Source organism: Nycticebus coucang, chromosome 6 (genome assembly GCF_027406575.1).
Source record: "Nycticebus coucang isolate mNycCou1 chromosome 6, mNycCou1.pri, whole genome shotgun sequence".
NCBI lineage: Eukaryota > Metazoa > Chordata > Mammalia > Primates > Lorisidae > Nycticebus > Nycticebus coucang.
The window spans coordinates 64,608,100-64,633,301 of record NC_069785.1 but is presented as its reverse complement, the minus strand read 5'-3'; the positions used below and the strand labels follow the sequence as shown (position 1 = coordinate 64,633,301).

The following is a 25,202-nucleotide window of genomic DNA, read 5'->3' as shown; positions in this document are numbered from 1 at the left end:
TCCCCCTCAAAAATTTCACACTTGTCACAGAGAGCTAAATGTGCTCAGCTATTCAGACATCCCTGGCTTGGGGCCAACAGCAAGTGGGCTCCAAGCTGAGAGTGGGCCTCCAGGGTCCCCTTGTCTTCACCGATAGGCCACTCGAATAATTCTGTTACTCATGCTCAGAAACCCCACTTTCAAAGTTGGAGACGCCTTTCTTAGACTTCACATACCTGTTATCAGACCTCTTAGAAAAGGTCAACTCAGGACAGATTTGAGAGCGAGAAGATAAAAGACCTTGCCCCAGTGCACTGGGGCTGGGAGTGAGTATAAGAAATGGGGCAATGTGCTCAAGGGCAGTTGAGGGGTGACATTTGACTGAAGGGCCACTCTACCTGTTACAGGACTCTATCTCAGCAGGTAGAGAATAGACTCAGCTCCCGAAGCCCAAACCCTCTTGGGGCACTATGTCCTAGGCATTCCTGGGGAAAAGGCAGGACAGGTCAGTGGCAGAAGGAGAAGGTGGTGGGCATGGGGTGTGGAGGGGAGGCTCTGCTGAAGGGGGCAGGACTTCAGCCAAGGTCCCAGTCACACAGGCTTCATGACTGGGGTCTTCCTTATGGAAGGGGTTGGATTTTTGACTATGAATGAGGGGACAGTGTCCTGGGGCCTGTGTCTAAGGTGTTCCTCTCGGGGAGTATAGAAAGGCAGTCAGGTCAGCCTTGGACTGGGAATGAGGGGCCTTTTTATCCTTGGCCCTCAGCTGGGCAGTGCATATTTAGGACATTGAGTTAAGAGACTGAGTGAAACTCTCTATGGCCCCTGGGGGAAGACAGATTCCTGGTCAAACACCCAGCATCCAGGACCACACACCCACATACAGTGAGGGTCCGGAGGCCCCCTTCCTCATTGTCTACAAAGGGCCTTTGAAAGGAAAACATTCTAGCCGTAGTATCTTAGACAAGTCCACAGATAGTTGGGGGTGCAGATGAGACATGCTAAGAATGTTGCTAAGACACCAGTGTTGGACATTGGTGGAAAAGCAGGATGAAGGCTACTAGCTCTCATTAGGCGAGCATTGACTGTGATAGTTTGCTGTGATGGACAGTCATCCTTTACAAGTATTGTTAACACTTGTGTAGAGATAAAAAAGCAATCAGAGGCTCTGTGTTTAGACAGCTTGCCCAAGGTCACACATCTAATAGGTGGCAGAGCTTAAATGAAAGCTGTCCCTTTCTCATTTCAAAGCCCAAGTCTCAACCTCTGGACTATTTTAAACACTTCAGTAGCCTTGGTTTGGTATCTGGCCTTACACTCACCAATGAAGGGGAAAGTAGCCCAAGGAATGAACAGAATAGAGAATTGAAAAGAATATGGAGGAGCCTGTTGCGGCAGGACAATCTGCTCCCAATTGACTTAGGTACCTACTATTCTTTAAGTACAAACAAGTGTGCAAAGTGGGTTGGCTGGCCTCTCAGTTGGGGAGTTACAATGGACAACTTAGGTTCCTCTGCCTCCCAAACCATGGTCAGAACCCTCACTAAACCTCTCTGCACCAGTCCCTTTCCCCCTCCCCTAAGCTGCCCATGCCTCTTCCCCTTTCTGTTAGAATGTCAGGATATTGGAAATGAAAGCACATGTAGTGAGAGAAAGATGGAGTATGTCAGGCTAGGGTCTGGTTGGTTTAGGTCCTGCCTGACTTTCACCCCGTCTCCCATTCTTACTGTTTTGTAAATTTAGCCCCCACCCTAAAGATGCCTGCCTTGATTAGTTTAGGTGGATTGATTTAGATTAACTTTTGAATGGGAATGTTGTAAGAGGTCACTGAGATATGCTGATTATTATTTAGAATAGAGGTTGGTGTGGTCTTTGCTTTGAACTTTTATGTATAAAACTGTACTTCTGCAAATGGAAGGAAAGAACAGGGTTGGCAAGGCTACCCTTGAGAGAGGAAACCCGCAAAAAGTAAGGTCTAAGAGAACAGAGGTCTTCTCAAGGAGACCCCAAGGATACACCTTCGAGGTCCTCCCTATGGTGACTCAGCTCTTATGAATTTGTAGACTTAACTTACTGGGACCTGGACCTTCCACTTCTGTAAAAGCCTGTGGTTCTGTAAAGCTGGAGCCTGCTTCTCCAGCTTGATTCAAACTGACCAATGAGAAAGGTACCCCTGGGCTGGAACTTTTTGTCTGGGGATAAAAAGGAGAAGACTGAGGCAGCCCAGGAGTGCAGCCATTTTGAATTCATCTGTGCCATTGCTCCGCTGGCTGAAATAAAGCTCTTCCTCTTCTAAACGTGGGTTCTTTCTTTCCATTGGGTCTCGTCTTTCCGCATCACCTTTACAGTTCTTCAAAACCCCCCTTTTGACAAAGTGTGGTGGACCTATCCCTGTCTCTGCATATTGGCTGACAGTGACAGGCTGTGCCTGGACCCTCTTCTCCCAGTAACAGAAAGGCCTAGGGGTTCTGGGGTGTGTCCTCAAAAGGGCAGACAGAGTTCTCTTCATCAGATTGTCAGATGGCTTGGTTTGTCTCCCCACCCCCTATCTCTCTTCCTACAGTCTCTTCTTGTCCCTGGCCCTCTTGAAATTGGAAATATCTTCCAAACTGTGTTTATACTGTAGAAAATACAGATAATTAAAAAGGAATTAGAAAAAACTCATCAGACATCAATCACAAGTAAACTATTCGGGCAGGTCTCTCTTTCTCCCTCTACCCGAGGAAAGCATAAATGTAAGTAACAAATTTAATTTTTGTCTTTGAGGAGTAAAGCTATTAAAGTTGTGGTAAGGCATTCAAGTTTTGTAGAACATATGTTGTCTCTGCTGCTTAAGCCATTAAAATGTTCAAAGGACTCAAACATAGTAGCTTTGTAACTATCATAAATAATAAAGAGATATTTGGCCTGGTGCAGAGGCTCATGCCTGTAATTGTAGCGCTCTGGGAGGCCAAGGAGGGTGGATTGCCCTGAGTTCACGAGTTCGAGACCAGCCTGAGCAAGAGTGAGACTTTTGTCTCTAAAAAAATGGCCAGGCATTGTGGCTGGCGCCTGTAGTCCCGGCTACTTGGGAGGCTGAGGCAAGATAATCACTTGAGCCCAAGAGTTTGAGGTTGCTGTGAGCTATGATGCCACACCACTCTGCCAAGGGTGACAAAGTGAGACTGTCTCAAAAACAAACAAAAATAATAAAAGGATATTTGAAAGGATGGTCAGTCTTGATAGTGAAATAACAGGAAAATTATTAACTCATGGTTTTAGTAAGGGCTAAAATCAGTCTCTCTCTGTTCTCTGCTTTCTTTTTTCCTCCCCTTAATCAGTGGTTCTCAACCTTCCTAATGCCGTGACCCTTTAATACAGTTCCTCATGTTGTGGTGACCCCCAACCATAAAATTATTTTCCATGCTACTTCATAACTGTAATTTTGCTACTGTTATGAATCGTAATGTAAAGATCTGATATGCAGGATGTATTTAGGGAACCCCTGTGAAAGGGTCGTTCAACCCCCGAAGGGGTTGCGACCCACAGGTTGAGAACTGCTGCCTTAACTGACCTGCTGAAAGACACCCAAGGAGTTCTGTTTTGCTTCTAAAAGACAGCCCAGCAAAAAGAAATGTAATTTTTTTTCACTATTATTGCTAGACTTACTAAATCTGCCTTTTAGAATTTGTTCCCATGGCCTCAAGTAGTTCCTAAAGACAACAGGGGCCAAACTCCAGGACTCAAACCTACCAAAAATTATATCCTTAGGGCAAGATCCCCTAACTGCCATTTCTGCAGAAGAGAAGGAAGGATACAGCAGTTTCACACAGCTGATTCCATTATCCACCCTGCCAAGAATAGCAGGAGGGACATGACAATTCGCAGCACCCTGTTAATTTGCCTACAGCCATACATCATCTTCATCCCCCACCCCCTTTTTTCTTTCCCTAAATGAGAAGTCTGAATAACTGGCCTTCTAGGTCAACACACCCTTCCTTTTCCACCTTTGTGTCCGTCCTTCTGGAAAAGTAAACTTTCTATCCTAGTCTTCATCTGTAGAAAATTTTTCTCAAAACCTGAAAAGCATCTACTGAGCTTTTGACGCTAATACATTTAATAAGTCTGTAATCAGTAAGCAAATGTTCGATTAAAATGCTTGTAAATATGGTATTTATTAGATGCATGAGTTTAACGAGCATAAACTAGAAATACTGGTGAGCGTTGCCTCCCCTGCGCAAAAGCCCTTCGGCCTCAAGGATATGTGATAAATAGTGTGGGAAAACACAGCAGAGAAGATGCTAGAAAGAGAGGCCAGAAACAAGGCAGCAAGAGAACAGATGCCCCTGATGCTTCACTAACAACACGGGCCACTCGGGGAGGCGGCAGGATGGCCACTGTTGCTCAGGCCTGCAGGTGAGGGGGGTGAGAGGGAAGACGGGGAGGCGAGGAGGCGTCTCCGCAGGGCGGCAGGGCCGCGAACCCAGCGCAGGAGGGAAGGGGCGGGAGGGTCCGGTTCATTGCCGCGGGGGACTAAAAGGAGAGAAATGGACACCTGCCCCGCCACGGTCTTTTGGAAGAGTTTGAGACTGTGCCACGGACTCATACGGCACGATGGCGAGGCCGAAGAGGAACAGTTTCCCTTCCCAGGTTTAGTCTCGGGTAATCTCTGGCACCCAGAGTCCCCACTGTTGATACCCTGTAAACTGCTTGTCCCACCCGGACCCTGCGGCTAGACGGAAAGAAGCCACCCCTGGGAGCCCCTCTGTGGGCACAGGGAGGGACAGCTGTGCATCTCGCTTCCACTGGCCCCTCTGCGCACCGCGGGCCGAGGTTGAAGAGCCCCAGCCCACTGCCTACAGGGCTCCACGGAGCTTCGGGAGGCAGCCCAGCCTCTGCGCCCCGCGGTGGCCCGGGAAGTGACGTCTGCGCGGCGCCCCGCGGGGGGCGGGGCTGCAGGGCGGGGCTGCCGTTGGGAGGCGTTGGCCACACCCCCACTCCCCGCCCCCCACCCCCCCGCCTTCCGTTGGGCGGTTTGGAGCGGGCTGGCTTTGGTTAGGAGACGCTCTCCCTCAGAGGGTGGCCGCTGGGCAGCTCTGTGGGTTTGCAGACCCCCTGAACTGTTGTCGAGACCTGAGCAAAGCCATATATTCTTGTGATGACAGTGGACTTAAGAGAAACTTCTGTCCCTAGGATGAGATTAGGTTAGGCCCAGCCTTGTTGGCCTTCAGGGGGACCTTTCAAACCCTGTTCTAGGAAGGGGGAAACTATGCATCGATATTAAACTGGGTGAACTTAGTAGTTAGACCCATAAACACTGACCTCGAGCTGCCAGCTGCCCAGATAACTTCTCTGAGGATTTTGTCATTTTTTCCAATTGTGGAGGGAAGCAGACATGTTTCCTGCTCTTTGAGGGATCTCCTTGGAACCCTAGCCATCAATGTGGCCAAGCCTAGAACCAATTAGGGCTCTGCCGACCCAGCCCCCGAATCCAATTCAGAGTCCTGCCCAGCCAGACAGCCTACATAGGGGTTTCTACCATGCAAGATACACTTGCTTTTCCATTGTTCCTTCCTTTCCCTATCAAAGTCCACTCATTCTCAAGGTACAGCTGTATATTTGACCCTCTTTACTGGACAGAAAAAAATTTTTTCCAAATGATTTTTGAATCACTTTGATGTTATTAGAGAAGTCACTTAATAGTAAAATGTATTGTTAGGTTCAAGGGATTAAACAAAAGAATATTGTCCTCAGTGATTTCCCGAATTCTGGCTTGTAGGGTAAGTTGGGTGTGTGACCTGCACCCAGCTCTGTTAATGAGGCAAGCATTTGTGGTCCTAAATGGAACCCTGAAATATTAGACTGAATCTGGGTGTGGACTCATCAGAGCTACTGTAAATTGTGGGATTTGGGGTGGGAGGAGTGTCTTTCCTGAGACTAGAACTGGGAAAAGTGTGAAAAGTTCCCAGTAAAAGAACAGGGTGTTACGAAGGGCTACATTTAAGATTCTGTGATGGGGAATTCTTGAAGCCCATTTGAAAATAGGTTAAACCTATATATTAGTGTTCTCATCCATGATGGTAGTAATTGGAGAAGACTTATCTTAGTTGTTCGGAACCCAAGGGAAAAGTGGGTGGGCTATCACTGGATAGTCATTCTTAACCTAAAGGGAAAAGCCTGTCATTAGAAAAAAGTTGCTTCCTCCTTTCTCCTGAACTAGCATCTTGTCACTGTAAAAGTGGTCCTGGGAGATAGGAACAGTATTGCACAGATAACTAAATAGTATATCAGATGTGATTTTTGAGGGCTGTTAAAATTTGAGATACAATCTTGTTGATATTGAATGCCCTTCAGAGGACATGGGTCTGATGAATGGCCAGAGTGGCAGGAGACTTGGGTTGAGAGTGATACATGGATTTACGGCTAGGCAGGCAGTCGCTGAAAGTGGCCACTCTGTGGTCTGCTTAGATGCTTCCTAATGAAGGTTTGGACACTGATGTGTAATGTCAGTTGTTATATATACACATTCTGAAATGGGAAAGTGGTTTTTGGTGATTTGCTTCTTTTATCTCTTAGCTCTCCCCTCATCTATTTTGGCATTACCAAAGTGCCTAAATTTAGTATGTGCTGTTTGTCCCCGTACTCTGAAACCCTGCCTTCTGTGCTGCTAGACGAAGTGGCAAAGAGTGCTATACTCCAGGGGGAACTCAAGGTTGAATTCTTTGAGTAGCGTAAGTTTTGTCCTTTCTTCCAATTTTGAGAGAATTCTGAGGAGATCAAAAACTTTTGAACTCATATCAGAGCTGGAAAGAGGGAGCTCACAGTGGTGTCAGTTCTGTGGGAGGCTGGGTTATCATTTAGAATGGGGGATAGTGTTAAGAGGCAGTGTGTTAAGCAAACAGCTTTTCTACAGCTTTGAGGTGCTAGCTGGGGGCCTTTTCTGTCACTCAAAACTAGGACCAGGAGCTGCCTCTTTGGAGCCATGTGCTGCATAAGAAAGCACCAGTTGTTTTCCACGTGGTGGAATACTGCCCCTGAAAGTGTCAGTTCCTAGGTTGATGGTAATTGGAAGAGCTTTTGGAGTGACTCTGAAGAAGCCAGAGAATAGGTTAGAAAACACATGAGTGGAAATTTCTTATCCTGTGGGATAAGGGAACAAATTGCTTGTGTCTGCTGGACCAGTGGGCTTTGCCTTTGTGGGGGATCAGATACTCTTCTTAGCTCTTGCTTCCCCTTTCAGACAGACCCTTCCTTTGGGTCTATCTGATCCTTGTTATAAAGTAAAAATAATGAGATGGGGGAGAAAAGGGATGGCAAAAAGAGTAAGTGAAGCAGAAACTTAGATGAAATTAAAAATAAAATAAAAATGGGAGAGCAATTGGGCTACATCAACAGAGACAGAGCAAGAAGGAGATAAAATAAGTTAGGCAGGGATTAATTTTGAAAAAGGAAAAGATAAATGAACATTGTAGAAAGGGCAAAAGCTGAGAAGAGCAAGCAAATAGTGGCAGAAATTTGTAAGAAAACCAGGAGAGACTGAACCAGGAAAGATGAAACCTCTTTCCCTGTTTGTCTACTTTCTTCCTTTCCTCCCTTCTTTCCTTTCTACAAACTCCTGAGCATCTGCCCTGTGCTACATATGAGCTAGGTAGTAGGGACAAAAAATGAACAAGAATTGTTCCCTGCTCTGGAAGAGCTCATGTGTGGTGGGGAGACAATGTCATGGCTGAATGTAGGGCATGGGGGGTGAGAAGTGGATTTCCAAGGACTACCTTTTCTGTGTGTAGGCCAAGAGAGAACTAAAATATTTGGAGACCCCCCAGAATGGATTCTGAAGTCATCTTTTTAATTGCTATTGGGCTAAGAGTAGAAGACCAGCTAACATGTATAACAGAAGGATTCAGAGTTTACTGTGGCTTCTTTTTGGGTGGGAACTGTGGTGGTGTTGAAGATACTGGTCAAGAGTCTGGAGTCAGTCAGGGGTGGAAGACTTCCTGTGTTGTGTCCTGGGTAGCACACCCACAGGTACAGTGGGAGCAATGATGTTATCACCTCTCCTCTCCCTGAGGACCCTCTATGGTGCTGTGGCTTGTCTGGCTGCGACTTGCCTTGGCCCTCTCTTGGCTCTCATGCTACGTAGAAAAGGGAGGAAAGTGAAGGTATGAGAAATTTAGGGAATACATAGCCCCCCAAAGAAAGAAGAAACACTCTAATCCCCAAATAACAAAAAATAAATGGAAGAAAATTGGTTTCTAATTTATGAGTTGCCAAAGTCCAGGAAGCCTGAAGAGTGTAGAACAAATATGCCTCTTGTAGGAGAGGAGATCAGCATTTAAGGGTGGGATAGGGTCTCTGGTGAGGCTGGGGATGGGACAGAATACAAAGTTTTCACACTTTGAAGAGGAATCCTTTCTGGGGCAGGTATACTTACTTGTGCAGGTTTTAAATAAACTCCCGTGCAAAGTACAGATAGTTCCCAGAATATGGGCCTTCTGAGGGAATCAGGATTTGGGATTATAAAGCAGGCATTGGGGATTAGCTTAGTTATGAGTTTCCATAACTTGGGGAGGAGCAAATCCCTCGATAGTCAAGGATAGGATCTGGGAAGCCCCTACCTATGTGGTTGAAGATATCTACTCTTGATGCTAAAGGGGAGGGGCCAGAACTAAGGCACTGGCTGGATAAACCCTCCAGAGACACGTTTGTGTTAAACCCATAGACACAAAGCTGAGTGAAGGACATTGGCTCTGCCACTCTTACTTCATCAAACATTTTGAAGAATGGGCAAGGCATTTTGAAGAATGTTTGGTGTACATCCATGGTCCTGTAATGAGGGACAGTGCTTCATGTCGGATAGCTGTCTTTGGGATACAAAAAGGGCACCATATTTTTCTCACTTGCCATAGGCCATCGAAGACTTTCATATAATTGCTACAGTCCCTGGACAGCACTTAATTTCTATGCATCCAGTCCAGCCTGCCTCAGAAACAGCACTTAATGTCTATTGATCCAGCACGGCCTCCCTCAGAAACAAGGGCATAAAGTTACCAAACTTCGCCATCTTTCTTTGAGCAGATGGCCAAAGGAAGCATTCTGGGTCATCAAGAATATGGTCCGAAACTTTGTAGAGATTCTGAAATCTCTTGTCTATAGATTGATGAGGGGTTCCCACCCTGCCTTCTCCTGCCGGAAGTGCTCTTCTTAGCAGTTTTGCAAATTTCCCAGCACTTGAATCTTTTATAAAGTTTCCAGTCTGTTTTCTGGCTCTCATATTTTCCCGTTGGTGTACATTCTTCCTGTTAGGTGCTTTTTGGCTATCTTCCCAAGTAACCTTTCCTTGGGAAAAGGCCAGCCAATTCACAGCTATGGTAAAAACAAAAACACAAAAAATAGAAGACATAATCCAGGTGTCTTGCCACTGATAGTATCAGATTTTGCTTTGTTTAGCATTCCTTTAAGGGGTGTTGAGTTTCGGGACCTAGAAGCCTCCAGCACTAAAGACATACTTCCTTGCCTGGAGTAATCCTTGGTGCCGCGGACCACCCTGTCGGTGGGCTTCAGTCCGAGGGAAAGCAGGGAAACGGAGTCAGGTTGGTTGAAAGGTCGACGCAGGAAAATGACAGTCTGCCACACAGCACTTGGTGAAGTATGCAGCTGTACTTTACTGAGTTTTAAGTACGGTTTTTATACAATTTACACAAAGCATTACAGGTGCGGCACCTTGGCACATGCGCTCCCATCTGTGGTCTCTCATGTTCTCGGCACCAGTGTTCAAACACAACTAGCCCTTGCTGCCAGGGCTTGACACTGAGCTCCCCCCTGGGTAGCTAGCAAGAACCCCAGCTCCAAAACTGAAAACATTAAGTTGAAGGCATTTTGAACAAGAAACAAGGAGCCTGTGTTCTGGTCCTGCTCTTTGATAAAATCTCTAGGTTTTTATGGGTTGTGGTTTCCTGGTGGGTAAAGTTGAGATGCTAATACCTACCTCACAGGGCTGTTGTGAGGATCAGATGTGCCCTATAATCTGTTACATAACATAAAGGTCTTCAAATGTTTGTTAACATGTGAAAACCAGCTTTAAGTATGCCTTGGCTAAGAAATACCCAAAGCCATTCAAGGTGGGGGGCAGGGGAATGAGAGGACAGGGAGAGGGGAACCGGGAGGAGGAGGAGGGGGATTATGGTGTATGGCACACCTCCTGAGAGTGGGACACAATTATAAGAGGGACTTTACCTAACAAATGCAATCAGTGTAACCTAATTCTTTGTACCCTCAATGAACCTGAAACAATAAAAAATAAAAACAAATATGCCTTGGCCACCTAGCAGAGATGCTATTTCTACTGTCAGACCAGTGGTTTTTACTGTTTATATTGTATGTTAAATCACTGGAGCAAGTTTTATGTTTCTATGTAAATTTTTGTGTATGGAACAGGTCTGTAGCTTTCATCAGCTTCTTAAAAGTTTACAACCCTAAAAAGTTGAAAGCCGTTGCTTCAGAGGTGAAAAACTGAATTCAGTAACAGGAATAGGCTGATATGAAGGTTTAACATCCCTCCAGTATTATTTGCAATGCCTTTTTATTTTTTATTTTTTTTTTTTTCTCTAGGTCTGCTTGGCTAAGCCCCCAGCAGGCTGCTTTAATCAAGGGAGTGGCGTGTATATTAACGGTTTAAGTTTCTTACCAGCTGGCTGGAATTGACAATAGATTGTATACATTTTTTGTGTGTGAAAAATAAGTATCTTACAAGCAATGCTGAGATGCCAACATTAGAAAATACAGTTTGCAGGGGGCCTTAGGCAGGCTGGATCACTCTTCGTCCTCCCCCTCTGGCACCGTCTCACTTTCCTCACCACCTTCAGCAGCCGAATCCACAGGTGTTGCTGTTGATATGGGCTCCCCTGCATCCTTCTTGTAAATCTCTTCCTCATCAGAAGACTCCTTGTCGTGAAGCTTCTGGGCCATGTTTTTCTTGCGTGTGGCATTGAGAGGTCTGTATATATCCCTCAGCCAAAGTGGACGCCTTAACCAGAAAAAGCCCTCCTGGCTTTCACTCTGTGATGAGCATCTCCTATGCAGAAAGTCAAAAAAGCCCCTCCTTGGGGTTGTGCCTGATTCTACATCTGTCCTTGCTGCTCGTCTATGAGAATAAATCTCAATAAGACAGAAAATTATAATCAAAATCATCACTATTACAGTCACAGATATCGCCAAGATGAGTTTGTTGCTATAGCCATATCCTGGAACTCCTTTAGTGAGCTCACTTGACTCCTGCTCTTTCTGCTCAGCCTGGGCTTCTGTGCTCTCGTTGATGTAGTTCTCAGTCTTCCACTGATCCGTATCCCATTCTGCCTTGCAGACTTTTACTTCTTGCTGCTCACTGAGAAGCTTCATCAGGAGACCTGTTCTAGAGATGAGCTTGGCACAGGCCAGTTGCACATGGGTCTCAGAGCAGTCCATTTTCAAAGTCCGGATAACGTGAGAAATGAGCCTTCTCACGTCGTTGTTGGGGATGAGGGAGCGGAGCTGCTGGTTTAGCTGCATTTCAAATTGATCACCCGGGGACGCGAGCAATGGGTACGTGAAGCTTTTTTCCATGTTGGGTAAGTCAGTGCCCGTGTTGTGGTATTCCCACAGAGTGTCACTGATTTGTTTAACAGTCGGTATTAAGAACGCAGTCCCAGTGGAATCTATAGCGGAAGGATTCTTATCATTTGTACCTTCAGAGATAGTTTCTTCAGGTATAGCAGTGTTTTCCATAAAACTGTTTTCTTCAATACCATTTCCTCCCAAAGGTGGCTCAATTCTAAAGTCTGCAATGCCTTTTTAAATAGTAAAATTGGTACTGTGGCCTGATGACTATACAGAACATTTGAGATTGGGACTGAAAATCTTGGACATGTGGTCACGGATCGTCATTAGATTATCTGGTGTCTTTAGCGGAAAAATGGGCATAAACAATTAACTGTATGGCCATAAGAAGGTCAGCTTATCTCACGAAGTCTGCTGCCTCATTTATGAAGTGAGGATGTGGCCTCAAACCTCCAAAGCTCCTAGGTTGGGTTCTCTAAGAAAGTGAGGTCATAGCCGGATTTGGATGGAACCCTGTTGTGGCAGAAATGAGCCAGGGTTTTTGAAGAAAAAAAGAGAATGTCAGAGAGAGGAGGAGAGTCAGACCTTCCAAGGAGCCCCTTCCCAGAGAAGCATAAGAAATGCAGATCTGCTGTGGCAACAAGTCGGCATCCTCAGGGCAGGAAGAGAGCTGATGAGCCACGTAAGAGCCAAGACTCTGAGGACCTGAGACTCAACCTTCACATTTCACCTGGGCACTGACTTGCCAAAGCTCAAATGCTCCTCGGTGAGCAAACGCACCATCCTGCCTGTGCTCAGAGAACTTGCGATTCTCACTTGAGCAAATTCTTTGCTTCTTCCCACTTCCCACATCAGGTTTCTTGGCTACTTCCAGAAAATGCTGCCCTCCAAATGCATCAAGACGCAAGTAAGTATCAGAGACGGCAAAGCTGGTTGGGTAGACTGGAATTCTCACTCCAGCCCATAACAGTTTTTAACTATTGATACATTATTTTTATGTCTAATTGGACATAAAACTAGAGTGCTCCATAGACTGAGTATGACTTGTTGATTAAGTTCAGTTAATTTCCGTGCTGCCAGAACTACTGATAAGTTTCCACACATCTCATGATTATTATCAGAGGGTATGTATGATCACTGAACTTAATCTCTGATAAAGCTTGGAATAGTTTTGAGAAGGAAAAGGCACTGGAGTGAGTCATGATTTAAGGCATCTATGATGTGGAAGGTGATTAGTTATTAACAAAAAGCACATTCACTTCTGAGGAAGGATTCTAGAGTGTTTGATCAGTCTGTTTCCACTGGCAGAGATGTTTCCTCTTGGTCAAGCATTGCAGCCAATTTGGTTAGTCACAGGCTGGTGGTATTGATGATGTACTCCAAGATCAATAGGGCAAGGAGTGGATTTAGTGTTCCCGTAGTTGACTTGTCTGATGTCAGGGCTGAGAGACCAACTCCAACATTCCGAATATAATAACAAAGGACACAAAAACTGGCCTCAATAGTGAAGGTCTTTCTTCACCCCACTGTGAGCACTTAGTAAGTTTCCACCCTCACTTTCCTATCTCTGCTGGGGGAGTCACTTCTCTGCCTCTGTACAAGGAGCTCACTTTTCTGCTTCTCTCTCTAGATTTCTCCCTTGTCTGCTGTACGGTTCTCACGAACTTCAACCTTAGTGCCCTCATTTGGAATTTGGTAAGTCTCCAGAGCTTTGTAAATGGTCACATATGCACCAGATGGAGAGGTGTAGCTTTCTGGTTTGGCCAAGGAGGAAGAGCCAGTGCTGGGTCTACCATTGAGGAGGGTGGGCCTTATGCCTCCTGCCCCATCAGTTTTCACTGAGTTGGGGGTGCCTGGCTTTGGGGAAAGATCTCAAGGTTTAGGTTGGAGTCAGAACTTGGGGGTGCCAGTTTTCTGGCCATATCTCTGTCCATATTTGACCATCCCTGAAATGTGCTTTCCTTTTTTCTTAGTTGCTGTCATTGGTAACACTATGCTAAATAAAATTTGCTCGGAGAATAGATCTCTTAATTATAATGCTATTCTGCCACTAAGTCCTCTGTGTTCAGGGTTTCTTTCAAGTTGCTGGGCTTCCCGGATCCGCTCTGCCTGCCACCTGTTACTTCTTACTCCCGCACCTCTCTCTCTGTCCTCGCTTTCCAGATGAAGATTCTCCTTCTCCTCCCTCCTTTGGTACCTTTTCCTGTCCCCCCACGCTTTCCTCTCGTCTCTGTCCCCATCACTCTTACCCAGCCACATTCTCTCAGGCCAGCTATTCCAGACTCCCTCCCTGCCTGGACAACAACTCCCTCTTCGAGAGGTTGCTAGTGTAAAAGGCATGGTCAATTACCCAGAGCCAGGAAAAATCCATTCTTTCTTTTAGTGGCTATCTGAGCAATTTTGCTTCTTTTTTTTGAGACAGAGTCTCACTATGTCACCCTTGGTAGAGTGCCATGGGGTCACAGCTCACAGCAACTTCAAACTCTTGGGCTTAAGTGATTCTCTTGCCTCAGTCTCCCAAGTAGCTGAGACTACAGGTGCCCACCACAACGCCCGGCTATTTTTTGTTGGTGTTTGTAGTTGTTGTTGTTGTTTGGCATCCCGGGTGTATGTGGCCGGTGCCCTAGCCACTGAGCTACAGGTGTCGATCTTTTTTTGAGACAGAGTCTCAAGCTGTCACCCTGGGTAGAGAGCTGTGGCATCACAGCTCACAGCAACCTCCAACTCCTGGGCTTAAGCGATTCTCCTGCCTTTGCCTCCCAAGTAGCTGGGACTACAGGGGCCCACCACAACGCCTGGATATTTTTTGGTTGCAGCCGTCATTACTGTTTGGCAGGCTGGGCTGGATTCCAACCCGCCAGCTCAGGTGTATGTGGCTGGCACCTTAGCCTCAGCCTCTAGAGTAGCTGGGACTACAGGCACCCACCATGCCTGGCTAATTTTTTTCTATTTTTAGTAGAGATGGGGTGTCGCTCTTGCTCAGGCTGGTCTTGAACTCCTGACCTCAAGCAATCCACCCATCTCGGCCTCCCAGAATGCTAGGATTACAGGCATGAGCCACAGTGCACCTGGGCCCAGGTGTTTTAATTAAACAAAGAAAAGGGGGTAGTTGTATTGTGAGTTTTCTCTTCAGAGGGAAAATTGTGTGCTGTTATTTATTTCTCTTACTTTCTGTTTGGTAGTTTATTTTCCTCTGTTATATTATTAGTAAGACCACTTTTCATCCCCCCTACCCCTTTGGTAAAAAAAAATTATATTTCATGAACTCAAAAGCTGGGAAAGATGGGTGAGGTCTCATATCTTCTGCATCCGCTTCCTGTTGGAGATGGAAGTGGAGAGGTTCCTTATGGAGAGTCTACTTAGGGTCACAAGGGGACAGGGGCTGAAAACAGTTCAAAAGTAGAGATGCCCCTCTGGAGAGTCTATTTAGGGGCACAGGGGAGAGTAGAGGCAAAACAGGATAAACAACTTGTCCTGGGTCAAAATAGCATAAAAGTCAAGTAGCAGAGATGGAGGATTTCCAGGGTACACACATACACTTAAGAGTTAGGGAACTCGAACCCAGGAGTGTGAGGTTGCTGTGTGAGCTAGGCTGATGCCATGGGCACCATAGCCTGGGCAACAGAGTAAGATCCCCCCACCCCAAATGAAACCCCAAACACCTGCAGCCTAATTTATTACCTTGAAGAGCAGACAGTAGGGGTGCCAGCTCCCTGCTTCAACTCTCTGCCTAGTTCTCACCAGCTCCAGATTCTAATGATGCAGATAAACCAGAAAGAGCACCTGCACCTGGTGCTGCTATTCTCTGCCTGCTGACGCAAAGAAACAAGTGCCGGTTTTACTCTTTAAAATGCTAGCTGCTTTTCCTTTTCACTTTCACTCCTTCATTCCTGTGCTGTGGACACTCCCTCCCTCCTCTCCTTCTTTCTTTTCTCTTTTGGGAAAATAAGTAAGCTTTGTACTTCTTTCCATCCTGATCACTGTGTGAGAATTCTTTTTCCAACCTGCAGGAGCCCGAGGTAGGGCTCCACCCTGACACATAGTGTGCTGCTTTGCTCCTCACTGGGGTCCATGTACGTGTGACTAACAAGTGGATTCTCGTGGGTGGCTATGCTGTTAAGTGTTGTCACCTGACAGCATGCAGATCCTCACAGCTGAGGGAAAGTAAGCTTCAGCATCAACTGTCAGATGGGAAATCAATTTCTTGTCATGTGGGAGAGTCAGATCTTCTTGTCTTTGAGCTCTGGGTACTTAGGTTTTTTATGCTGTCTTGTTCAATTGATGCATTATAATTAATGAAAGTCCAAAGATTACATAAGGATTCACTATTTTTTTTTATTTTGTTTTGTTTTTTACATTGGAGTTTGCTATTTGGGTCATTGTGATTTAATGACAAGTGACACTGAGCATCTTATCTTGTGCCGATTTGCCATCCACATTGTTTTCTTGGGTAATGTGTCTGATCAAATTTGTTGCCTTCCTCCCAACTCCCACTTTTTTTTTTTTTTTGAGATAGTGTCTTGCTCAGTTGCCCTGGGTAGAGTGCAGTGGCATCATCATAGCTCACTGCAACCTCAAACTCCTGGGCTCAAGCAATCCTCCTCCCTTTGCCTCCCAAGTAGCTGGGATTCTAGGCAAGTGCCACCACACCCAGATAATTTTTTTATATTTTTTGTAGAGACAGGATCTTACTCTTGCTCAGGCTATTTCCTACCAATCCTCCTACTTTGACCTCTCAGACTGCTGGGATTGCCTTATAGGCATGAGTTACTGTGCCCAGCTTTCCCCTTTTTAAATTATTGAGTTTTGGGCGGCGCCTGTGGCTCAAGGGGTAGGGCGCCGGTCCCATATGCCGGAGGTGGCGGGTTCAAACCCAGCCCCTGCCAAAAAAAAAAAAAAAAAAAAATTATTGAGTTTTAAGGGTTCTTTTAAAAATTCTAGATATAAACTGTTTATCAAATATATAATATGCAAATATTTTCTCCCAGGATGTGGCTTGTCTTTAATTTCACAGTGTCTTTCAAAGAGCAGGAATTTTTAATTTTGATGAAGTCAATCTATCAAATTTGTTCTTTTGTGCATTGTTTGATGTATTTTTAAAATCTATTGGTCACAAAGGTTTTCTTCTAGAAGTTGTATATTTTTACATTGTATATTTAGGTCTATAATTTTGAGTTAATTTTTGTATGTGGTACAAAGTTTGTACATGGTGCTTCAGGTATGGCTCCAAGCTCATTGTTCTGCATATAGCTATCTACTTTTTCCAATAGTATTTGTGAAGAACAGAAATATGTTCTACTATTGGTTTGCCAATAAATTGTCTTGGCAACTTTGTCAAAGATCATTTGTCCATACACTATGTGGTTCTATTTCTGGGCTGTTGTGTTCCATTGATTTATTCATTAATCTTTATGCCAATATCATGTTATCTTGATGACTGTAGCTTTATAATGTCATAAAATCATGTGGTATTTATCTTCTGTCTTCTTTTTAAAAGTTACTTTGTCTACATTAGGTCCTTTGTATTTTCTTATCAGTTTTAGAATAAGCTTATCAATTTCTCCAAAAGTGCTTCCTGAGATTTTGATTACGATTCCAATGAATTTATAGCTCAATTTTCTGATAATCACTATCTTAACAATACTGAGTCTTTTGAACAATGAACCATGGAAGAGCTCTTTAGTTTTCTTTCATTTTTCTTGAATGTTTTTTAATTGTTAGTTACAGTCATGAACATCTTTTGTCAGATATGGAACATCTTTTATCTTAGAATACTAAATGCTATTGTTAATGGTATTGTTTTAATTTCAATTTATTTTTGTATTTACAAATATAGTTGATTTTTATATATTGGTCCTGTATCTTGCAATTTTGCTAAGTGCATTAATTCTAAAAGCTCTTTTGAAAACCTTATGATATTTTCTACTTAGTCAACCCTATTTTGTGTGACGAAAGATGGTTTCATTTCTTTTTCATTCTGGATACCTTTCCTTTTTCTTGCTTTATTGCACTAGTTAGAACCTTCAGTACAGTATTGAGAGCAAATGGTGAGAGTGAACATATTTCTGTTCTTCCTGAACTTCGGAGGAAATCAATCTTTAACAATTAAATATGATGTTACCTCTGTGTCAGGTTTTTTGCAGATGTTCTTTATCAAGTCGAGGAAGTTTTCTTACTAGTTTGCTAAGAGATTTTAATCAGGAATGGATGTTGGATTTTGTCAAACGTCAAGTGGTTTTTCTGCATCGTTGGAGATGATGTTTGAAAAAACAAGCTAGCCCTGTGGACTAGACAAAATGGAAAGAGAGGATTACATTTTTAAGAATAATACTCTTATGTGGTCATATAGTGGTGTGATGGGCTTTGGAAACAAAGAAACAGGGAAGGAGGGAAGTGAGGGATCAGAAGTTCCCTATCACACACAGAATTCTGGTGATGGGTGCACAAAAAGCCCAGATTTCAGCATCATACCTTCCATCCATGAAGCAAAAAAACACTGTCCTCCCTAAATCTATTGAAATAAAAGGAAAAAAAGATCTTATGATCTCTAATGGATGGGTCAGCAAACTTTTTCTGTAGTAAATTTTTTCATAGAAAATATTTCAGATAGTTAATATTTTAGGTTTTACAGTCCACCTACAATATATGCCAGTTTTTATTTTGTTTCTTGATGTGCTTTTATAAATGAAAAAAAAAACCCTATTCTTAGCTCACATTAAAAAGTTTTGGTCTGGCCATTTGAACTACTTTTTGTATCATTAAAGAGTTGGCTTTAAAAGAGGCAGCAACAGCAACAGAAACGTATGTGTCCAGCAAAACCTAAAATATCTACTATCTGGCTCTTTACACAAAACGTTTGCCAACTCCCTGTTCTAGAACAATGTTACAAAATACTTTTTTTTTTTTTTTTTTTTAAATAAAATGAATGTTGGGCCCTGTGGCTCAAAGGAGTAAGGCGCCAGCTCTATATGCCGGAGGTGGTGGGTTCAAACCCAGTCCCGGCCAAAAACTGCAAATAAATAAATAAATAAATAAACAAAAGGAATGTTGTATATTTCCTACATTGACTACTTTTAAAAGTCAAGAAACAAAATAACCCAAATCATGTCATTCTGTGTAAACTACCTCATCACATTCATTCCTCCCAGTGTGCACATCCTCAGGGATCCTGATTTTCTTCCTGGGAAATGGGCAGGATCCTGTTCATCCAATGCTCAGTGCCACACAGATCTACAGTACTGAGCTCCTCCCATGACTGCCTTGGGCTGGGCTTGATTTGGATCTCCCACAGGCTCAAGGTTCCTAGCATCCCCCACTCTTTATAAAATCAGTGCTTTCCTATCAAGCCCCTAGTTGTAAGGTTTTACTTAGGTACCAGCATTTCATATATAAAGGCACCAGGGAAAACTATTATCAGCCTACAGCCTTTTTGCTTTTTCTTGGACTTTCAGGGAACTCATGTACCCTCCCAGATGTCTAAAGCCTTTACTCAGATTTGTCCTTCCCAGTGTATCCAAGCTCTGACGTCGCAACTTGCAATACACTGAGTTCATTTAAATGTCCATTCTTGGCATCTCCAGCTATTGGTTATCCACATGTACTGTCTACTTAAGTAGCTTTAGTTCTCTCTCTCACTATCCTTTTTGAGGGTAGAGGGAAGGTTACTACTGTAGAAATCAATATGTCTTCATTTTAGTTAGGTCAGAAAATTCAGATAAGCAACTAGAGAAATAGTGGAATCATCTTTAATCCAACCACCCAGAGTCAACATGCTTGTGTTATTTCAGTGGAGTTTTTCATAGTGTTTGCCCACACAGACATTTTTTTTTCCCAGAAATTGAATCACCTTGAACAATACAACCTTGCAGCCTTTTTCCTTTAAATTTTTCTGAGTTTATAATCTTCTACAGCATCAATTTTAATAATCTATAGCACAGATGTGCTTTGATTTATTTAACAAGCCTGCTGTTGTCCACAGGACTTATTCCAGGAGGATTTTCACTAGAAAATATGTGGACACCAACTAGAGACAGTGAGAACAAGGCTCCAGCGATGTGATGTTTGGCTGTCTCGCGACGGGGCAGGAGCAAGTGTGCTTTCGTGGACAAATGTGGGATAGGTGGATTCGGTTATGTGGAGACTTCTTTGAAATTGTGGACTGTTCACTTACAGAGCAAGTGGTGCCATTACATGGCCAGGACCAAAGTGTATAAATACTGCACTAAAACCCTCTTTGAGGTATTTGCCATCTCACAACGTATTTATTTCAAAGTGATACTAGGGCACATATAATAAAGTGTACTTTCAATGCCATATGATCTGACAAAGCATTATTTGTGTGAAATATCTTTCAAAGACAATACCCAAATTAAACAATATCCAGTTCTATATGTAATAGATAAGGATTTCTTCATACCAACTGGGGTGCAAAAACGTCATATGATTTAAGTGTCGTCTCTTGCGAGGGGCTGTATGTGGTGCTCTGTGTTAATATTGGAGGGTGATTCAGACTGTACCAGGGCCCCTGGTCTTAACTCAGAGAACAGGGTGAGGGGACTATCATAGCTATCATCTTCAGTCCCTGGGTGGCTTTGAAGGTGCCCCTCTCCTGGCCCTACAGGTTCAAACTCAGGCAACTCTGTGGCTCCACTCACCCAGGGCTGGGCCGGCTACAGTGAACTTCACTACTGCTCTCCGTATTTCTGTGCGTGGCGTGCAGGCTTCTCATGGGGCCAGGATGCCTTCTCTTTTCTAAGATCTCTCTGCCTCTGGGATTCCAAATGGGAGTAGAACAACAGCAGCAGCTACTGTTTAAACTGAAAGTCCCGTCTTCAACTTAAACGGTTCATCCTTCATGTCTTGTTGGGTCCCTGCCACGCACTGGAAGGCAGTGGGAGAAAAGGAGATCGTTCAGAATGGCTCGCCTGCTTTGAAACACAGAAATGGTGTCACTTTTTAACTAGGAGCAAGAAAAATCTGACCCAGGACAAACGTTTTGACTGTCCTAAAAATAAAGGAGATTTTAAACTTTTTTTTTTTTTTTAAACATTCTAGTTTATCAGTGAAAAACAATTGACCCTGCCACACGTGTTATAGTAGCTTTCATTTATGTTGTCTTTTCTATACCCGGGGCCGAATGCTAAATGCTCTTGTATCTTTATTCATTTAATCCTCATGACCCTGGCGTTAGGTATTCTGCCTTAGTTATTGCACATGGTGAAACTGAGGCACTAGGGGGTGATATTATTTGCCCAGAAACACAAAGTTACTAAAACTTCTATTTTGTGTAATGAAAGAAATAAAATGATAAAATTGGAAGTGTCTGGGAAGACTCCCTGTAACATCAACTGTGATTGGGTTTATATTCCACTCCAAAGCACCCACATTTTCACTCAGCCATGATGTCAAGAGTAGATGTAATCCTCTGTTTTAATTTTTGTTCACTCAATGCAATATGAAAATCGGGTTTCTGTGTTGCTACAAAGTTATAACACAATAGAGAATAGCCTTGAGTACTATGAAGTGTCTGCTGTCTTGGTTGCCTGTAGGACTCTCTATTAACCCCAAACTGGAAAATTGAGCATCTCTAGCCCTAGAAGGTAGAGCTGTGTGAGGCTAGAGATGGCACCAAGGCCACCTTCAAGTTTCCAACAAGGGGAGAGGTGGATAGGCTGGTCTCTCTGTGGGGTGCCCTGCCGCCATCCAGGGCAAAGCGCACAGGTGTGACATCCCTGGGGGCTCATCAAGACCACTGAACCCTGTCCTTGAGGGGAGAGTCAGCAGGAGGGGGGGCTAAATCCTTTGAACTCCCGATTGGCAGAGAGATTAGGAAACCTGGCTTATTTGCCAGGATGAAATTTGTCCCCCCCCCCCCCTTTCTAAATCTGTTGTTGGCCATTGTTGAAAACTCACTACCCTATGTTCCCCATCGCCCGGACATTTCCTCTTTACTCATCTTTGGGGTTTGGGATTCTTCTGATCCTATTAGAATTTTGGCACCTTTACATTTTGCTTGTATGCTCTGTGTAAGAATTCAATATAAGGTTTCTGAGATGTCAGAAAGTCGCTGTTTTGACCCACTCTGCCACGGTGGCGAGTCAGCCAATGTTTGCCTTTTTCCAGGCCTCTCAGTATTAAGTCGATGTAGAATATTATTTTCCCCCAGCATTATCTCCCCTGTTGACTCCCAGCCCAGGTCAAGGTCATCAGCGAACCCCAACACAACACTTTGGAGATCACTTCAGGTCTTGAGATTACACCATTCTTTTCAAATTACCTGACCTCTACCTGAGGACACATCTGAGGAAGAGAGAGATCCCCCAGGGACGACATAAACTTGGGGCTTTTCACCAGGTCTGACACCAGCAAAGGGAAAGCTTAGAGGAACAGGACCGCTGCCAGGGCTTTGCTAGGACCTGCCCCAGACCCTGGAGCTCCACACATAATACTGAGCTCTTGGTTGTAATTGGAGCCGTGAGCCAAGCAAGCCGCAAACTCTGGAGAACTGAAGAGGAGCACAGGCACAGTGAAGCAACTCTTAAAGGAGGTACACCCACCAGACAGGACTCCAGGCATTTGGGGACTGATAGCAGAAACCTTCCTCATTTAGTTTCTTTCCTTCTCTCCTGCGCTTTGTCTTTCCAAATCCTAATCACCTCTGTGGTCGAATGCTGTTTTGACTTGCTGACACAGTGCTGGGCACGTTTTAGAGTCTACTTAAATACTTTTGGAATGAACTGAGCGAAGAAAGCAGCTGCTGAAGGTATCACTAGGGCACCTCCCTCCTCCGTGAGTGGCTGTGACTAGAGCCTTGGGGGAAACCCGGGCCAAGCAGCTGGAGGACCCTGCAGGGGAAGTCAGGGCCTCTGCCTGGGACCCGGAGAAGCCCTGACAGCAGCTCTGGAAGTGCTGTTCAAACCCTGGACAAACTCTAACAGGAGCATAGGAGAGTTTGCGAGTAAGAAAGGCATGGGTTTCCGTGTCTATGCTTCCCACTCTCATCTTACTGGGCTAGTGGAAGGGGGAAAGGTTACTGTTTTCTAACTAATGGTTAGTTGTAGAGGGAGGAGGAGAAGAGTCAATCAAGAAATGTTAAGCTGGCTTGGTGCCTGTAGCATAGTGGTTACGGTGCCAGCCACATATGCTGAGGCTGCTGAGTTCGAGCCTGGCCCAGGCCATCTAAACAATGACAACTGCAACAAAAAATAGCCAGGCTTTGTGGCGGGCGTCTGCAGTCCCAGCTACTTGGGAGGCTGAGGCAAGAGAATCACTTGAGTCCAAGAGTTTGAGGTCGCTGTGAACGGTGACGCCACAGTGCTCTACCCATCGTGACAAAGTGAGACACTGTCTCAAAAGAAAAAAAAAAATGTTAAGCTAGGGTGGCGCCTGTGGCTCAAAGGGGTAGGGCACCGGCCCCATATGCTGGAGGTGGTGGGTTCAAACCCAGCCCCGGCCAAAAACTGAAAAAAAAGAAAGTTAAGCTGTTGGCAGCATGAGCAGCAAGAAGCCATTGGTCTCAACCAGACACACAGAGAAGAAATTCATGGAAAACGAACCTTTTCACAGTTCATTTAACAGTGATTCAGCCTATAGAATGGGCACAACAAAAGCACAGCCCTTCAGTCAAGTGCCATGGGCATATTAATGTACTGCTTTGGCTGTGGTTGCTAAAGGACACCCTTCAACCTTTAACCGTGCGATCTCCCCCCATTTCTGGGTGCCTGTAGCCTGTGAGAAGCATTGTGTGTGCTCTGCTCTAGGGCTGTGCTGGGCAGTCAGGTAAAGACAGATAGAACACCATGCCTGGGGTGGCTCGGGGGGAAAGGGTTGCAGCCCTCAGGCTGTGGCAGGTAGTTGGTGGTCAGCAAATCCACAAGGTTTCATTTTTGCTTTTTCCTCTAAGAACTGAGCTTCATGGAATTGAATTGAAAATATCACTAGATCATTTATTAGCAAGGAACACTATATAAGGATTTACCACAGTGGAAGAAAAATCCTACCTTGACAAGTTTAGCAAGTGTCTTAGGAGGAGGAAGTCAGAGTGGGGGTATTTATAGGGCTTTAAAGTGGGAAAGTAATGGGACTGGGAAAATTTGTAATATAATAGTTTAGGATTGGTAGAAACAATGAAGAAAGGGAGCAAGGGGCTTGCAACAAGTCAGATAAGCAAACTGCTGTCTCCAATAAACTGATTTGGAGGAATTTCCAGAAGCAAGCAATGCAGTTACTTAATGCTTTGTGGACATTTTTCCTGGGCAAAGGCTTCCTAGAACAAACAACAAATCATGACATAGATCATCTATAATCTTGTAAGCCATATTACTGATAGTCTCATTCTCATCTGTGGCTTTCCTGGAATGACACTGGGAACGTTTCAGGTTCAGTGTCAGAAAGCAGTATGTAGGAGACCAGATGATTCAAGGGAAGGAGAAGCAAGGGGTAAGCTTTGAACACTATAAAAAACACCTGTGATACAACATCTCAACACCTTGGTAATAAGGGCGTGGGGAAGGGATTTGGCTCTCCTTAAAACAAGAGCACGAGCATCAGTGCTTGGCAGTCTCCACAGCTGTGGTACAAATAGCCACAGAATGCTGCTTCTTTTTTCTTTTAATTTAATTTTATTATTTTATTATTAAATCACAGCTGTGTACATTAATGCGATCGTGGGGCACCATACACTGGTTTTATAAACAGTTTGACACATTTTCATCACACTGGTTAACTTAGCCTTCCTGGCATTTTCTTAGTTATTGTGTTAAGATATTTATATTCTACATTTACTAAGTTTCACATGTACCCTTGTAAGATGCACCGCAGGTGTAATCCCACCAATCACCCTCCCTCCGTCCATCCTCCCCCCTCCCTCCCCTCCCTCTCCCCCTTCCCCTGATTCTTAGGTTATAACTGGGTTATAGCTTTCATGTGAAAGCCATAAATTAGTTTCATAGTAGGGCTGAGTACATTGGATACTTTTTCTTCCATTCTTGAGATACTTTACTAAGAAGAATATGTTCCAGCTCCATCCATGTAAACATGAAAGAGGTAAAGTCTCCATCTTTCTTTAAGGCTGCATACTATTCCATGGTGTACATATACCACAATTTATTTATTTATTTTTTTTTTGGCAGGGGCTGGGTTTGAACCCACCACCTCGGGCATATGGGACCGGAGCCCTACTCCTTGGACCACAGGCGCCGCCCTATACCACAATTTATTAATCCATTCGTGGATCGATGGGCACTTGGGCTTTTTCCATGACTTAGCAATTATGAATTGGGCTGCAATAAACATTCTGGTACAGATATCTTTGTTATGATGTGATTTTTGGTCTTCTGGGTATATACCTAGTCACAGGATACTTCTATAAGTAGCTGCAGGAGAGGTTAGTCCAGATTCATTCATTTGTTCTCTCACAGACCTGCTCTAACTCTTCTGCTTCTCCTGCGCGAAGGGTGTCTGCACGGCACCCTTCTATGAAGACTGCTAAGATTTGCTCTCCTACTAAGACTGTTTCTCTCCCTTGAAGACTCTCTCTCTGTCTCTCTCCTGCTAAGAAAAATTGCCCTCTGGCACCTAAGAGGAGTTGGTCCCAAGCAAGGCAGCACAGCAGTCCACGTCTGGACAGTTAGATAGATTCGGGGCTGGAGACC

At 44.4% G+C, this 25,202-nt stretch overlaps 1 protein-coding gene across 1 annotated transcript; it reads right to left on the bottom strand.

Moving 5' to 3' along the window:
• Nucleotides 1–10,625: 10,625 nt before the first annotated feature.
• Nucleotides 10,626–11,665, bottom strand: LOC128587951 (leucine-rich repeat-containing protein 37A-like). The gene has a single exon (XM_053594486.1). It carries the CDS (start codon nucleotides 11,554–11,556, stop codon nucleotides 10,768–10,770), a length of 789 nt encoding a protein of 262 aa, XP_053450461.1. The 5' UTR covers nucleotides 11,557–11,665; the 3' UTR covers nucleotides 10,626–10,767.
• Between the last annotated feature and the right edge of the window lie 13,537 nt (nucleotides 11,666–25,202).

Coding starts and splice junctions, on each gene's coding strand:
- LOC128587951 (XM_053594486.1), bottom strand. CDS start 11,556: ATGGAAAAAAGCTTCACGTACCCATTGCTCGCGTCCCCGGGTGATCAA.